The sequence below is a fragment of the Oncorhynchus masou genome, chromosome 10 (assembly GCF_036934945.1).
Source record: "Oncorhynchus masou masou isolate Uvic2021 chromosome 10, UVic_Omas_1.1, whole genome shotgun sequence".
In the NCBI taxonomy this organism is placed as follows: domain Eukaryota; kingdom Metazoa; phylum Chordata; class Actinopteri; order Salmoniformes; family Salmonidae; genus Oncorhynchus; species Oncorhynchus masou.
Genome location: NC_088221.1, coordinates 6896274 through 6912791, shown reverse-complemented (window position 1 = coordinate 6912791; position 16518 = coordinate 6896274). Strand labels below are relative to the sequence as shown.

Sequence of the window (16518 nt, the reverse complement as noted above, 5' to 3'; positions counted from 1 at the left end):
CTGGGACCAAAGTAACAAAGCCTACCATCAGTAACACACTACGCCACCAGGGACTCAAATCCTGCAGTGCCAGACGTGTCCCCCTGCTTAAGCCAGTACATGTCCAGGTCTGAAGTTTGCTGGAGAGCATTTGGATGATCCAGAAGAAGATTGGGAGAATGTCATATGGTCAGATGAAACCAAAATATAACTTTTTGGTAAAAACTCAACTCGTCTTCTTTGGAGGACAAAGAATGCTGAGTTGCAACCAAAGAACACCATACCTACTGTGAAGCATGGGGGTGGAAACATCATGCTTTGGGGCTGTATTTCAGCAAAGGGACTAGGACCACTGATCCATGTAAAGGAAAGAATGAATGGGGCCATGTATCGTGAGATTTTGAGTGAAAACCTCCTTCCATCAGCAAGGGCATTGAAGATGAAACGTGGCTGGGTCTTTCAGCATGACAATGATCCCAAACACACCGCCCTGGCAACGAAGGAGTGGCTTCGAAAGAAGCATTTCAAGGTCCTGGAGTGGCCTAGCCAGTCTCCAGATCTCAACCCCATAGAAAATCTTTGGAGGGAGTTGAAAGACTGTGTTGCCCAGCAACAGCCCCAAAACATCACTACTCTAGAGGAGATCTGCATGGATGAATGGGCCAAAATACCAGCAACAGTGTGTGAAAACCTTTTGAAAACTTACAGAAAACGTTTGACCTCTGTCATTGCCAACAAAGGTTATATATCAAAGTATTTAGATGAACTTTTGTTATTACAAGTAACAGAGATCACACTCTGGAATGTTCTCTCTCTCTCTTTATATATATATATATATAGAGAGAGAGAGAACATTCCAGAGTGTGATCTCTGTTACTTGTAATAACAAAAGTTCATCTAAATACTTTCTAAATGTTATGTTTTCAATATTCATGTTTTTAATTTTCAATAATCATAAATTAATCGAAGATGAAACATAATGGAGTCTTTGAGGCCTGGGTCAGGCAAAAAAGTCACACATATTCCAACTTCAATTAATTATTTCTCAACCATGCTTTAAGATGCACATGTCAAATATGTGTCAACAAATTTATTTTGTTCTAGTTTTGTGAGGAATCACCCCAACTATATATGGCAAAAATACCATGGGATCGCCTGACTTTAGAACACTCCCAAGGTATGAAAAAGGCTGACAAGTTTAATTTTGTAGTATTGTATTCTTTATGTGGGCATTTCTAAAGACTTGTTGGTGAATAAGGTTTCTGGGACTAAGCAGGCTATTGTTCATGTGCTGGGAACACGTGAACACCTCTGTTTCTTTCCAAGAAGTGAATTAGCCTGTAGCATGACTGCCACCATTCCTCTCCGTGTGAGTGTCACCCATGTGTCAGCCCCTTGCCACTTTCCCATGGCAACTCATAGGGTTCTCGTCTCATAAGTGCTTCAGTACAGCAGCCATATAATCCAAGTGTCACTCTGACGTCCATACTGCTACTTCTGGCTGTATGATTATGTGGAGCCGCTAAGAGCTAACACTTGCTGCCCATTAAGAACCCATGTAAATAGCAGGTTGGCTATTTTAGCATGCAAGACTCCTTTCCTCTGAGCAATGAGCACCATCCAGAGAAGAGAGCATTTAGGCTGATGGCAGGAGAGTTGGGCAGCACTCGGGACGGAAGTGCTGTCGCAATGTTTAATCCATCACCTTACTATGCATCACCTCTTGAAAACAACATTGTCATGTAGCTGGCTAACAATCAACAACACATTAATTGCAGAGCTTTGAGAGGCCAAGTGCATGCCTCAGATTATTGCTGTTTAAATTTTATTTTGGAAGAAATGTCAACCAGAAATTGCTCTTATGACTAAATTGGCTTTCTATTTGAGTAAACCATATCAAAAAGTGATAGCTTAGGTTATGCATAACTCCATTGAATCCTCTTTCAAAAATGTTGATAATCTTTAATCTCAAAACGTGAAACACACATGCATAGATGAAAATGTATATTTAGTGTGCAGGTAACTGTACATGAATGACATGAATGTCAATTGTCCAACATTTTCTGAGCTAAGGTTGTATGACAAAAATGAGTGAATGTTGGACACAACACAAAAGAAGGCCAAGCCTAATTATCTATTAATACAGGTTTTATGTATTATAATGAGGATAACCATCCTCCTCTTCTCCGGAAGAGCCTCTACTTCACTCTACCTAACTTTGTTTTCGTCCCAAATTATAGCTCCTTTTTTGTCAATGTGTTGTATAAAAGACTACGGCTTCTCGGTTTCAAATGGACGCTTATAAGACCACTTTGACATGCGGGGGCTATTTGTAAGCAATGGGTTCAGGTAAAATAATAGTCTGGAGCTTTCTGTCCTGTCTCATGCACATGAGACTGCTTGATTCGATTTGGGATGCTTCTTCTGAGTCATTTGATTTACCTAATTCAGACTGAATTGTATAAAATCCAACATCATGTTCCAAATTGCACCCTATTCCCTATACAGTGCATTACCTTTGACAAGAGCCCAATAGGTCCTGGTCTAAAGTAGTACAATATAAAGGGAATAGCGTGCCATTTGGGATGCACCCACCCCACTGGGCACTGACGTCAATTCAACATCCAACAGTGGTTCAACGTTATGTCATTCAAATGACGTGGAAACAATATTATTTAAATCAGTGTGTGCCCAGTGGGGTATTGTTTTTTTGTCGGGACAATGCCTGGTGTCAACCTTGTTATATAAAGACAGACAGAACTTCCTTCCCTAAAGACAAAGACAGACTATGTTGTTATAAAATGTATCATGACTAATGGAAGACATTGATTTCTCCAGTCCCCACTGGGCACAAACATCAATTCAACATCTAGTCCACGTTATTTCCATGTGGAAACAATGTTGATTCAACCAGTGTGTGGGTCATTTGTACAGTTGTTTTTCCAATTGACTTAGCTTTTTTTTGCAATGGTATATGTTTAATGGGATTATTACAAAATGTATCCCTTAACAAAGCTGTTATTGGTGCCATTCAGTAGGTTCTAATTTTAGGAAGTCTTATTCACCCAAAAATATTTTAATCTCAATGCGACTGTACACTCTTCAAAAAAAGGTAGATTAACTCTTCTGGGTTCCATGTACAAATCTCTGTAAATGGGACAGTAGAAGAAACCTTTTAGAGAATAGGGTGCCATTTTTGCAACTTTTGCTTCAGTATGTTTATGTATTTAGCTAAAGTTTTGTGTTTTTACATGGCAGGTTTTGATGACCGGGACACAGACCTCTTTTTGTGTGACACCAACACCTGCAAGTTTGACGGAGAGTGTCTGAGAATTGGAGAGACAGTGACGTGCATCTGCAACTTCAAGGTAAGACATTGTTCAATGTTTTATTCTTAGAAAAATGTTTCAGGAAAAAGTTGCATATTCTTCTGTTCATATGCAGCGGTCATTATGAAATGGCATATTATTATTGCAACCTCATTTGGTTGTTGTCACGCCTTGGTCTTAGTATTGTGTGTTTTAGTTTATTAGTTAGTCAGACCAGGGTGTGACATGGGGTTATTATGTATTGTAGTTTCATATTGGGGTTTGTAGTAGTTGGGATTGTAGTTGATTAGGGGTGTGTGTGTGTGTGTGTTAATTAGGTTGGCTGCCTGAGGCGGTTCTCAATCGGAGTCAGGTGCTTCTCGTTGTCGCTGATTGGGAACCGTATTTAGGTAGCCTGATTTCGCTTTGCATTTTGTGGGTGATTGTTCCTGTCTCTGTGTAGGTAGCACCAGTCAGGCTGTATTAGGTTTCCTTCTGTTTTTTGTTTTTTTTGTATTTATAGTTATTCGTGTTAGTCCGTTTGTTTTGTCTTCACTATTAAACATGAGAAACATACACGCTGCATTTCGGTCCGACTCTCCTTCAACAACAAAAGAACGCCGTTACAGAATCACCCACCACTCTCGGACCGAGCAGCATAAACAGGAGCAGCGTGTTAACAGGCAGCGACAGCTGGAGCAGAAAAGGGAGGAGGAATTATTCGAAGAATGGACATGGGAAGACGTGCTGGATGGTAAAGGTTGCTACACTTGGGAGGAGATATTGGCCGGAAGAAATCGCCTCCCATGGCAACAGGTGGAGGCACTAAGGAGAGCAGAGGCAGCCGGAGATAGGAGCCGACGATACGAGGGAACACGGTTGGCAAGGAAGCCCGAAAAGCAGCCCCAAACATTTTTTTGGGGGGGGCTATCAGGGAGTATGGCTGCGTCAGGTAGGAGACCTGCGCAATCTCCCTGTGCTTACCGGGGGGCTAGAGAGACCGGGCAGGCACCGTGTTATGCAGTGGTGCGCACGGTGTCCCCAGTGCGGGTGCATAGCCCGGTGCGGTATATTTCAGCTCCGCGTATCGGCCCGGGCTAGATTGAGCGTCGAGCCAAATGCTATGAAGCCGGCTCTACGCATCCGTTCTCCAGTGCGTCTCCTTGGGCCGGTTTTCATGGCACCAGCCTTGCGCTCTGTTTCTCCGGTTAGCCTACATAGCCCAGTGCGGGCTATTTCTCCTCACAGCACTGGCAGGGCAACCGAGAGTATTCAACCAGGTAAGGTTGGGCAGGCTCGGTGCTCAAGAGCTCCAGTGCGCCTGCACGGTCCGGTCTATCCAGAACCACCTCCACACCCCAGCCCTCCAGTAGCAGCTCCCCGCACTAGGCTTCCTGTGCGTGTCCTCGGCCAAATACCACCAGTGCCAGCACCACGCATCAGGCCTACAGTGCGCCTCGCCTGTTCAGCGCAGCCAGCGCTTTCTCCCTCTCCTGCGCTGTCGGAGTCTCCCGTCTGTTCAGCGGTTCTAGAGCCTTCCTCCTCTACAGCACTGCCGGAGCCTCCTGTCTGTATACAGCAGCCTGAGCTGCTAGTCTGTATGGAGTTGCCAGTCTGCATGGAGCTGCCAATCTGCAAGTAGCCGCCAGAGCTGTCAATCTGCATGGAGCAGCCAGAGCCGTCAGTCAGCATGAAGCAGCCAGATCTGCCAGTCAGCCAGACTCTTCCAGATCTGCCAGTCAGCCAGACTCTTCCAGATCTGCCAGTCAACCAGACTCTTCCAGATCTGCCAGTCAGCCAGACTCTTCCAGATCTGCCAGTCAGCCAGACTCTTCCAGATCTGCCAGTCAGCCAGACTCTTCCAGATCTGCCAGTCAACCAGACTCTTCCAGATCTGCTAGTCAGCCAGGATCCTCCAGTCAGCCAGGATCCGCCAGTCAGCCAGGATCCGCCAGATCTGCTAGTCAGCCAGGATCCGCCAGTCGGCCAGGATCCGCCAGTCGGCCAGGATCCGCCAGTCGGCCAGGATCCGCCAGTCGGCCAGGATCCGCCAGTCGGCCAGGATCCGCCAGTCGGCCTGGATCTGCCGGATTCTACTTCCTGGCTGGGCTTTTTCTCAGTGCTGGGCTTTTTCTCAGTGCTGGGCTGCCCCTCTGTCCCGAGCTGCCCCTCTGTCCCGAGCTGCCCCTCTGTCCCGAGCTGCCCCTCTGTCCCGAGCTGCCCCTCTGTCCCGAGCTGTCCCTCAGTCCCGAGCTGTCCCTCAGTCCCGAGCTGTCCCTCAGTCCCGAGCTGCCTCAGTCCCGAGCTGCCCCTCAGTCACGAGCTGCTCTTCTATTATGTAGGGTTCTGGGTGAGGACTATTCGGCCATGGTCGGCGGTTAGGGTGGATTATCTATGGACGCGAAGGGGAGGAACATTGACATTTATGAAGTGGGATCCACGTCCGGAGCCGGAACCGCCACCATGGACAGACGCCCACCCGGAACCTCCCTATGGTTTTGAGGTGCGTTCGGGAGTCCGCACCTTAGGGGGGGGGTTCTGTCACGCCTTGGTCTTAGTATTGTGTGTTTTAGTTTATTAGTTAGTCAGACCAGGGTGTGACATGGGGTTATTATGTATTGTAGTTTCATATTGGGGTTTGTAGTAGTTGGGATTGTAGTTGATTAGGGGTGTGTGTGTGTGTGTTAATTAGGTTGGCTGCCTGAGGCGGTTCTCAATCGGAGTCAGGTGCTTCTCGTTGTCGCTGATTGGGAACCGTATTTAGGTAGCCTGATTTCGCTTTGCATTTCGTGGGTGATTGTTCCTGTCTCTGTGTAGGTAGCACCAGTCAGGCTGTATTAAGTTTCGTTCTGTTTGTTGTTTTTTTGTATTTATAGTTATTCGTGTTAGTCCGTTCGTTTTGTCTTCACTATTAAACATGAGTAACATACACGCTGCATTTCGGTCCGACTCTCCTTCAACAACAAAAGAACGCCGTTACAGTTGTAGAAATATTTTCATGGTGGGGATGCCTGTTTGTTGTTTTTCATGTGAAGGAGTGGGCCTTTAATGTAACAAAAATGTAATTTAAAAATGTGTTTTTGTAGTCTACAACAGTCAGTGTTTCAACATCCTTTCAGTGGTTCGACTCAAATGTGCTTTTATAACTCGCTGATTGGTGGCTGGACACCAAAACCCATTAGCTATCAAGAGGGAGGGGACAACGATGTATAGTGAAGACAATTTACCGCTTCTCATAAAACCGAATGTCACTCTCAATCATGGTGGCTGTTTTATGTATTCCATTTCATTGATGGTATAGCCATTGACAACACACAGATTTAAATACCCTTATTAAGAACATAAATCCAGTGACTGATGCTGTACTACATAACTACGGCTTATGCTTCAGTTTATTACTGATCTATAACAAAATTGCAACAAACCAGCCATCCATTGATTAATTCTTTTGTATTGCTTTTACCTCATTCAAACTAATATGCTTTATATTACCTACATAAATGAAGATACTGAGATAAAGCACATGGATATGCCTAATGCGTTTCAGCTCGATGCTCTCATGTCCAATCCTGCGAGCTTATCAGCACATCCAGCGCCAAAGCTTGCTTTTATCTCAATTTTGTACTTCCCTGGGAGCGAACATTAGTAGAAGCGCACAGATAAATGACATTACCTCTCCATTTCTCATCCATGAGATCTCGCACTGATAGTGGCTGTCATTCGGGACAGAGCTCTCTCTGTGAAGCTTAGCAAGAGGCGGTTAACACCGCTTTCATGTCATACTGACTTAATACTGGTGTGGCCTTGGGTCACGGCCTGCCGTGGCATCCTGTGTCTCATGGACAGGACAGGACCTGACGCCAATGCGCTTAAACCTACTAGCCGCCATGTCTTTATTCCATTAAGCGCCGTAATATCCTCTTATGGGGGGGGGGGGGTACTCACCAACCCCTAATGTCCTAGCATGCACAAACATGCATTAGTGTGCAGGCATACACACGCACACACACACACACTTTCAGCCCTTGAGGGGTTACGTGCAGTATAGTTGAGAGGAGGAAGTGGGTTTGATCTGAGAGAATCAATGGATGCTATTCAACACCAGGATGCCCATTCAGCAGCCGTGTTAGCTAGCTAGTCAACCCACACTGCCTGTGTGTATGTGTGTGTAGCTAAAGCTCCATGCTCATGTGATTCTTGGACATGCTGTGAAATATCTTGTTATCGTTTAATGATACTTGAACTGGGATCTCTTATCTGTGTTTAATTGGTGGGTTGTTGTGCTCACTACATGTTTTGTATGTCCTTGAATGAATGTAATGTAGTATTTTGTCTTGAGTCATGCTTGGATTTTTGGTTGAATGTCATTTGTCATCCATCTGTATTGGCGTATGACTCGCTTTCTAGCACCTCAGTGTTTTATTTTCTCCAAAATGCTATTGTGATAACGGCTCCGGCTTGCTCTTCAAGGTGTAGTTTTCACCCTGTCTGTAATATGTGTTCTGTAACTCCATAAAACGTGGGGTTGGCCATTTTCTCTGCTGTAATACATTGGATGTCATGCCATGATGTTGCTGTAATTTTCTCTAATATTTGCCCATGACTGTCTTTCAGCAGTTTAATGGCATTCTGTGTATCAGTTCACAATGTTGTTTTTATTTCCTCTATCTGGTTGTTACTGGTCACTCAGAATTTTGATGTCATTCTCCTTCCAATGTTGTGATGAGATTCAGACTTCTGTGGATGTGAGAGTAGGAAAGGAGAGCGTCTCCTTCCTAGCTCTCAGAGCAAACTACCAGATATCACTCTTGTACACACACACTCAAATACACATGCATATATGCACACACACACACAAACACGCACACACACACACACACTTAAATACACACATGCATACACACACACTGAAGGACCGTAGCTATACCACGGAGCAGTCCCAAGTGGAATTCGGGAGGTCATTATCAGAGCATTCCTGATGGAGACCTTGTTCCATATATCTGTATGCATTTATGATACTTTAATTTGGGGCCATGTGAACCGTCTGGGTTGGAGACATACAGTCCATAGAGACGTAATGGTGGGTTTAATTCCCAGGGGCAGCCTTGGATAAAGGGCGCCTAGGGAGACTGGATCAGCAGGGACCTTGGCTTAAGATGATGATGGCTGTTCATGTGTTCATCAGTGTTTGAGTTGAATCTACAGTAAGTTTGTCAGGATGTGGCTAAGTATAGCTAAATATTTTTGAAGACAACTTGTATTGGGAGTTGTTACACCAACATCTCATATTGGCAGAGGTAGGAATCGTCACTAATGTGAAATGACAGGACAATGGATAATACATGATACAATATGTTTAATCTCCCCTCTTTCCTTCCTTCTTTCCATCCAACCCCGCTTATCTGTTTCTCCACTCCCTCCCTTATCCCTTCCACTGACTCTCTACCCCCTGCCTCTCTACCTCTCTCTCCCTCTATCTATATATTTTCTATTCTCCCTGCAGCTTCTACTCTCCTACTCCTTTCTCACAGATGTGGTGTTCCTCTTATCTGTATTGCATTAGTAGTGGGTCTCTGGACCTGCAAGCCCTCTGAGACTTCCCTTGGGCTCTACTGTCATAGTGTGCTGCAAAGCTGACTTCTACCTTTGCATGACGAATGTGCCAATTAAAATCAGCGTGAAGAAGAGTCCTAGTACCAGCGGCAGCTCCCTGAGCTGTGCCTTTGTCTTTGTGAGCAGACTGTATGAGTTGATGCTGGTCGATAGGGCAACGTCGATAGATGGGCACTCCTGTAGTGTCCAGCAACACATGATGTTTTAGGGCCCTGAAATGGAACCTGAAGGCCAGAAGGGCAGTCCGTTGGTGTATAACGTGATGCTAATTTAATTAGTGTTGTCACGATAACATTTTACTAATGATACGATACCAGGCCAAGTATCACGATACCAAGTAGGACCACGGGGAAAAACGTCTGTGGCCTGTTTTCCCCGTCCCCTGGACTCTTGTTCCCATTTTCTAAACGTTATGTGCATGTGCTACAAAGAAACCTGTCACTGATATTCACACTTATACTCAATACAACACATACTGAATTTAACTTCACACTGTATAATAGAATACTGCATAGAATGGCTAATCTGCTCATATTTACAAAGGTTTACCTGCGATTTGGCTGGAGGAACGGGAGGAAGGAATATACATGCATAACGATCTGCATGTTATTGAGGCAGTAAGGGGAAAACACTGCATGAAACGTTCTACTCTTCAGTTAACACACAGACACATTTTCGCTCCCTCACAGTCTCTCTCTGTCTCCCTCTCTCGTAACACACACACACACACACACACACACACACACACACACACACACACACACCAATCTCTCTCAAGCATACACACACTGTTCCCAACTTTAAAAACGTGAAGCACCATCAGAATGTAATGAGCACCAGAAAGAGAAATATTTTTTATATAGTTTGGCTTATATGAATCCTAACTTTGAAGCACATCTCTTGAGTAGCAGACCCTTTTCCTTTCTACTTGTGCCAATAAAATGTGCCTATGCCTACTGTCAAGTTACCAGATTCTTAGCTAGCTAGGTAACATGACTGAGCAATATCAAACCAATAATTAGTGGGATTAGTTTAAAATTGCCTGTGACATCGTTTGTGAAATTATATCAAATTGCACAGGAAGAAAGAAAATGTAGCTCTGGTTATAGGAGTCATATTTTTGTAACCGTTTTAGCTCGAGACAAGACATTTTCTTAGCTGTAAAGGTGCAAGAATGAATGCCTGTCGCAAAGCTGTTTTTATCTCTGGCCCTGCTGCATGACTGCATGTATGTGTGTGTGTGCGTGTGTGTGTGTGTTTGTTTGTTTTTATTTCACCAGGTAAATTGTGAACAAGTTCTCATTTCCAATTGCGACCTGGCCAAGTTAAAGCAAAGCAGTTCGACACATACAACAACACAGAGTTACACATGGATTAAAACAAACACAGTCAATAATACAGTATAAACAAGTCTATATACGATGTGAGCAAATATGGTGAGATAAGGGAGGTAAAGGCAAAAAAAGGCCATGGTGCCAAAGTAAATACAATATAGCAAGTAAAACACTGGAATGGTAGATTTGCAATGGAAGAATGTGCAAAGTAGAAATAAAAATAAGGTGGTGCAAAGGAGCAAAATAAATAAATAAATTAAATACAGTAGGGAAAGAGGTAGTTGTTTGGGCTAAATTATAGGTGGGCTTTGTACAAGTGCAGTAATCTGTGAGCTGCTCTGACAGTTGGTGCTTAAAGCTAGTGAGGGAGATGAGTGTTTCCAATTTCAGAGATTTTTGTAGTTCGTTCCAGTCATTGGCAGCAGAGAACTGGAAGGATAGGCGGCCAAAGAAAATTGGTTTTGGGGGTGACGAGAGATTTATCCAAGATGGCATAGCAGTTCAGACATCTTTTGTCCTCGTCTTGTCGTGTCACGTGTGTATGTATGTTTTGGGGGTGACTAGAGAGATATACCTGCTGGAGCGTGTGCTACAGGTGTGAGATGCTATGGTGAACAGCGAGCAGGGTCTTGTAGATGACATGGAGCCAGTGGGTTTGGCGACGAGTATGAAGCGAGGGCCAGCCAACGAGAGCGTACAGTTCGCAATGGTGGGTAGCATATGGGGCTTTGGTGACAAAACGGATTGCACTGTGATAGACTGCATCCAATTTGTTGAGTAGGGTATTGGAGGCTATTTTGTAAATGACATCGCCAAAGTCGGGGATTGGTAGGATGGTCAGTTTTACAAGGGTATGTTTGGCAGCATGAGTGAAGGATGCTTTGTTGTGAAATAGGAAGCCAATTCTAGATTTAACTTTGGATTGGAGATGTTTGATGTGGGTCTGGAAGGAGAGTTTACAGTCTAATCAGACACCTAGGTATTTGTAGTTGTCCACGTATTCTAAGTCAGAGTCGTCCAGAGTTGTGATGTTGGGCAGGCGGGCAGGTGCAGGCATCGATCGGTTGAAAAGCATGCATTTAGTGTTACTTGTATTTAAGAGCAATTGGAGGCCACGGAAGGAGAGTTGTATGGCATTGAAGCTTGCCTGGAGGGTTGTTAACTGTGTCCAAAGAAGGGCCAGAAGTATAGAGAATGGTGTCTTCTGCGTAGAGGTGGATCAGAGACTCACCAGCAGCAAGAGCGACATCATTGATGTATTCAGAGAAGAGCGTCGGTCCAAGAATTGAACCCTGTGGCACCCCCATAGAGACTGCCAGAGGTTCGGACAGCAGACCTTCCGATTTGACACACTGAACTCTTTCGGAGTAGTAGTTGGTGAACCAGGCGAGGCAATCATTTGAGAAACCAAGGCTGTCGAGTCTGCCGATGAGGATGTGGTGATTGACAGAGTCGAAAGCCTTGGCCAGATCAATGAATACGGCTGCACAGTAATGTTTCTTATCGATGGCGTTTAGGACCTTGAGCGTGGCTGAGGTGCACCCATGTCCAGCTCTGAAACCAGATTGCATATCAGAGAAGGTATGGTGAGATTCGAAATGGTCGGTAATCTGTTTGTTGACATGGCTTTCGAAGACCTTAGAAAGGCAAGGTAGGATAGATATAGGTCTGTATCAGTTAGGGTCAAGAGTGTCCACCCCTTTGAAGAGGGGGATGACCGCAGCTGCTTTCCAATGTTTGGGAATCTCAGACGACACAAAAGAGAGATTGAACAGGCTAGTAATAGGGGTGGCAACAATTTTGGCAGATCATTTTTAGAAAGAAAGGGTCCAGATTGTCTAGCCCGGCTGATTTGTAGGGGTCCCGATTTTGCAGCTCTTTCAGTACATCAGCTGACTGGATTTGAGAGAAGGAGAAATGGGGAAGGCTTGGGCGAGTTGCTGTGGGGGGTGCAGTGCTGTTGACCGGGGTAGGAGTAGCCAGGTGGAAAACATGGCCAGCGATAGAAAAATGCTTATTGAAATTCTCAATTATGGTGGATTTATCAGTGGTGACAGTGTGTCCTATCTTCAGTGCAGTGGGCAGCTGGGAGGTGTTCTTATTCTCCATGGACTTTACAGTGTCCCAGAACTTTTTTGAGTTAGTGTTGCAGGAAGCAAATTTCTGCTTGAAAAAGCTAGCCTTGGCTTTTCTAACTGCCTGTGTATAATGGTTGCTAGCTTCCCTGAACAGCTGCATATCACGGGGCTGTTCAATGCTAATGCAGAATGCCATAGGATGTTTTTGTGTTGGTTAAGGTCAGTCAGGTCTAGGGAGAACCAAGGGCTATATCTGTTCCTGTTTCTAAATTTCTTGAATGGGGCATGCTTATTTAAGATGGTATTGAAGGCTTTTTTTTTAAATACCCAGGCATCCTGTACTGACGGGATGAGATCAATATCCTTCCAGGATACCCCGGCCAGGTCGATTAGAAAGGCCTGCTCGCTGAAGTGTTTCAGGGAGCGTTAGACAGTGATGAGTGGAGGTCGTTTGACCGCTGACCCATTACGGATGCAGGCAATGAGGCAGTGATCGCTGCGCTGACCTCTTGGTTGAAGACAGCAGAGGTGTATTTAGAGGGCAAGTTGGTTAGGATGATATCTATGAGGGTGCCGTGTTTAAGGATTTGGGGAGGTACTTGGTAAATTCATTGATAATTTGTGTGAGATTGAGTGCATCAATTTTAGATTGTAGGATGGCTGGGGTGTTAAGCATGTTCCAGTTTAGGTCGCCTAGCAGCACGAGCTCTGAAGATAGATGGGGGGCAATCAGTTCACATATGGTGTCCAGAGCACAGCTGGGGGCAGAGAGTGGTCTATAAGCAGGCGGCAACGGTGAGACTTATTTTTAGAGAGGTGGATTTTTAAAAGTAGAAGTTCAAAATGTTTGGGTACAGACCTGGATAGTACGACAGAACTCTGAAGGATATCTTTGCAGTATATTGCAACACCGCCCCCTTTGGCAGTTCTATCTTGTCTGAAAATGTTGTAGTTTGGGATTAAAATGTCAGAATTTTTGGTGGTCTTCCTCAGCCAGGATTCAGACACAGCATATAACAACAGAAGACTGATCAGGGTCCCCATCCCCGCTCACCATCACTGCTAAATTAGATTTACTTTATTGAACTGGTGCATACAAAAGACTAATTGCTGTTGCTTCATTTTTTACTCAATTTATAAATAACTGACTTTATAAACATTATATAACTGGCGCCAACAGGTTCTTTAGATCGGTAGGGCTGAAAATAATGGTAGTATCATATGAAACAATACTACGGTATTATAATGTTGGTATCCTAAGTATCATGACATTTTGGTACTAGCTAGCTGTGCCACCAGAGACTCTGGGTTCGAGCCCAGGCTCTGTCGCAGCCGGCCGCGACCTGGAGGTCCATGGGGCGACGCACAATTGGCCTAGCATCGTCCGGGTTAGGGAGGGTTTGGCCGGTAGGGATATCCCTGTCTCATCGCGCACAGCGACTCCTGTGGTAGGTTGGGCGCAGTGCACACTAACCAGGTTGCCAGGTGCACGGTGTTTCCTCTGACACAATGGTGCGGCTGGCTTCCGGGTTGGATGCACGCTGTGTTAAGAAGCAGTGCGGCTTGGTTGGGTATGTTTCGGAGGACGCATGACTTTCGACCTTCGTCTCTCCCGAGCCCGTACGGGAGTTGTAGTGATGAGACAAGATAGTAACTACTAACAATTGGATACCACGAACAAGGGGGTAAAATAATAATAATAATGTATGGGCAGCGCAGGGCAGGGCAGGGCTCTCTCCTTGGAAGTTAGCATCTGTGTCAGCTGCTCGGCAGCTCTAGCTGGCCTGTCAGACACCATTACAGCCCGTCTCCGGTGACTGCGCTGGGGAGACTCCTCAGGGACAGGCAGGCAGAGGCCTAATCAAGAGGAGACTGACAACCGATTAAAGAGCAGAAGCACAAGCCAAGCAGCCCCCAGTCTTTCCCACCAACTGTCAGAGTATACTAGCATCCCCAACCATTGCAAGGCATCATGGGAGTTTGTCAATCACTCAGACAATGCGCAACACATTTCCGTCTGGGGGATGGGAGGAATACATCATCAGGTTAGACACGGAATGTATTTTATCCTGGGATGGTGTTCTTCGGGAATTAGTTGTTGGTCCATTGCTTTTTTGTCATTGACCCCCACTGATATAAGCTCCCTCGGATGTGTCTTGACTAATGTGGAGTGCTATTTATTTGTAATTTCTTTTATTACTTTTTTTTAAATTAACCAATCCACCCTCTTTGGAGGACACATCTTTTTTTTTTTTTACAGCTTTTCTGCTACACAAGTATACATTTTACATACACGTTTTACATACATGGTACTTGTATATAAAGCAGTCACATAACAATAATACATTACCAAACATACATTTTTAATCCCACCCCTCAGCCACTCTCAGCACATCCCACCTACTGTATCACCATAGACCACCATGGTTTGGTTTCCATGTGCCATATATTTTTCGATTGTTTTTATCAATATTTTACATAAATGTTGAACCTTTCTAATCGTATAGTATCCACAGATTGTGAGCTAAGGATTAAAACTTTTCCTACGAGTAAATATCATATTATTTATTGACTGACTATGGCTTTCCAAATCGCCCAACACTGTTATTTGTACGGTTAATTTTAAGTTAATTTTTTTAACCATTCCTGAAACTGTAACCAGAAACAAGCTACATAGGGGCAATACCAGAATAAATGATCTAGTGATTCTGTCTCTTTGCAGCAAAATCTACAGAGCTGAAATTGTTGTATGCCCCATGTACAGTTGAAGTCTGAAGTTTACATACACTTAGGTTGGGGTCATTCCACCAGTCCACACATTTCTTGTTAACAAACTATAGCTTTGGCAAGTCGGTTAGGACATCTACTTTGTGCATAACAATTGTTTACAGACAGATTATTTCACTGATAATTCACTGTATCACCATTCCCGACTGTTTTTTTTGTGAAAAACTGAGTTTAAATGTAGTTGGCTAAGGTGTATGTAAACTTCCAACTTCAACTGTATACAGCATTTTGTTGGTTGCAAGATGTTTGTATAATCATTTAAATTCAAAAATTCGAAGTGTTGAATCATGTGTTGTTTTTTGTACCAATTCATACCATGTGCCATGGAATCAGTACATCGCAAATCTCTTCCCATTTATTTTGCAACCTGTATGTCACAGTCGTCAACATTTTTGTCCTCACATTAAACTGGTATATTTTTGTATTCTTTCCAATTCATTTTAGCCAATACGTATCTTAAAGATATGGCAGGCAAACAAATTCCCTACCTTCTCACTTTCCACTTGCCGCCTCTGTTTTTGGTGGTAATGGTGCAATCAGTTGGTTCTAAGTGTCAGATGTGTGTGTACTGGTAGTGAAGTCAGGTGTAGGAGAGCAGAGGGTTGTGAACAGGAGCACACTTTATTTAGGCAAAAGTGCAAAATGCGCAAAACAGTCACAAGATTTATGTTTAAACAAGAAACGTCTTTGTGAAAAATAACACGGGAAAAACAAGCCAGTCCGGCGTGTCAACAATACACACATAACACAAACAATCTTACACAAAGACATGATGGGGAACAGATGAATAAATACATGTAGATTGATCGGGGAATGAAAACCAGGTATGCAGGGAACAAGACAAAACAAATGGATACATGAAAAAGGTGCTGAATGCCCCTCGCCCGACGCCTTGCATCCAGGATGAAACGGACGGAGTACACCAAGGCCCCCTCGATGTCCAGAGGGGGCGAAGGACCTCCCGCACCTCAGACACCTGGAGCGGACCAGCCACCACCGGCCTGAGGAGAGACACATGGAACGAGGGGTTAATATGGTAATCGGAGGGAAGCTGTAACCTGTAACATACCTCGTTCACTATCCTCAGGACTTTCAATGTCTCCACAAACCGCGGGCCCAGCTTCCGGCAGGGCAGGCGAAGGGGCAGGTTTCGCATCGGGAGCCATACCCTGTCCCCCGGTGCGAACACCGGGGCCTCACTGCGGTGACTGTCCATGCTGGTCTTCGGGCACAGCGCGGCCTGCTGGAGGTGACCATGGGCGGCTTCCAAGGTCTCCTCCGCGCGTCTGAACCAGTCATCAACTGCAGGAGCTTCGGTCTGACTCTGATGCCATGGTGCCAGAACCGGCTGGTACCCCAATACACACAAAAGGGGAGAGGTTAGTGGAGAAGTGGCGGGGCGAGTTCTGCGCCATCTCT

General features: G+C 44.8%; 1 protein-coding gene across 1 annotated transcript in view; it reads left to right on the top strand.

Moving 5' to 3' along the window:
* LOC135547087 (tomoregulin-2-like) overlaps nt 1-16518 on the top strand; it is a 147107-nt gene that overhangs the window by 12331 nt on the left and 118258 nt on the right. Inside the window, exon 2 of the mRNA XM_064975739.1 lies at nt 3238-3347. Within this exon, the coding sequence (XP_064831811.1) occupies nt 3238-3347 (110 nt within the window). The remainder of the gene's footprint in view (nt 1-3237; nt 3348-16518) is intronic.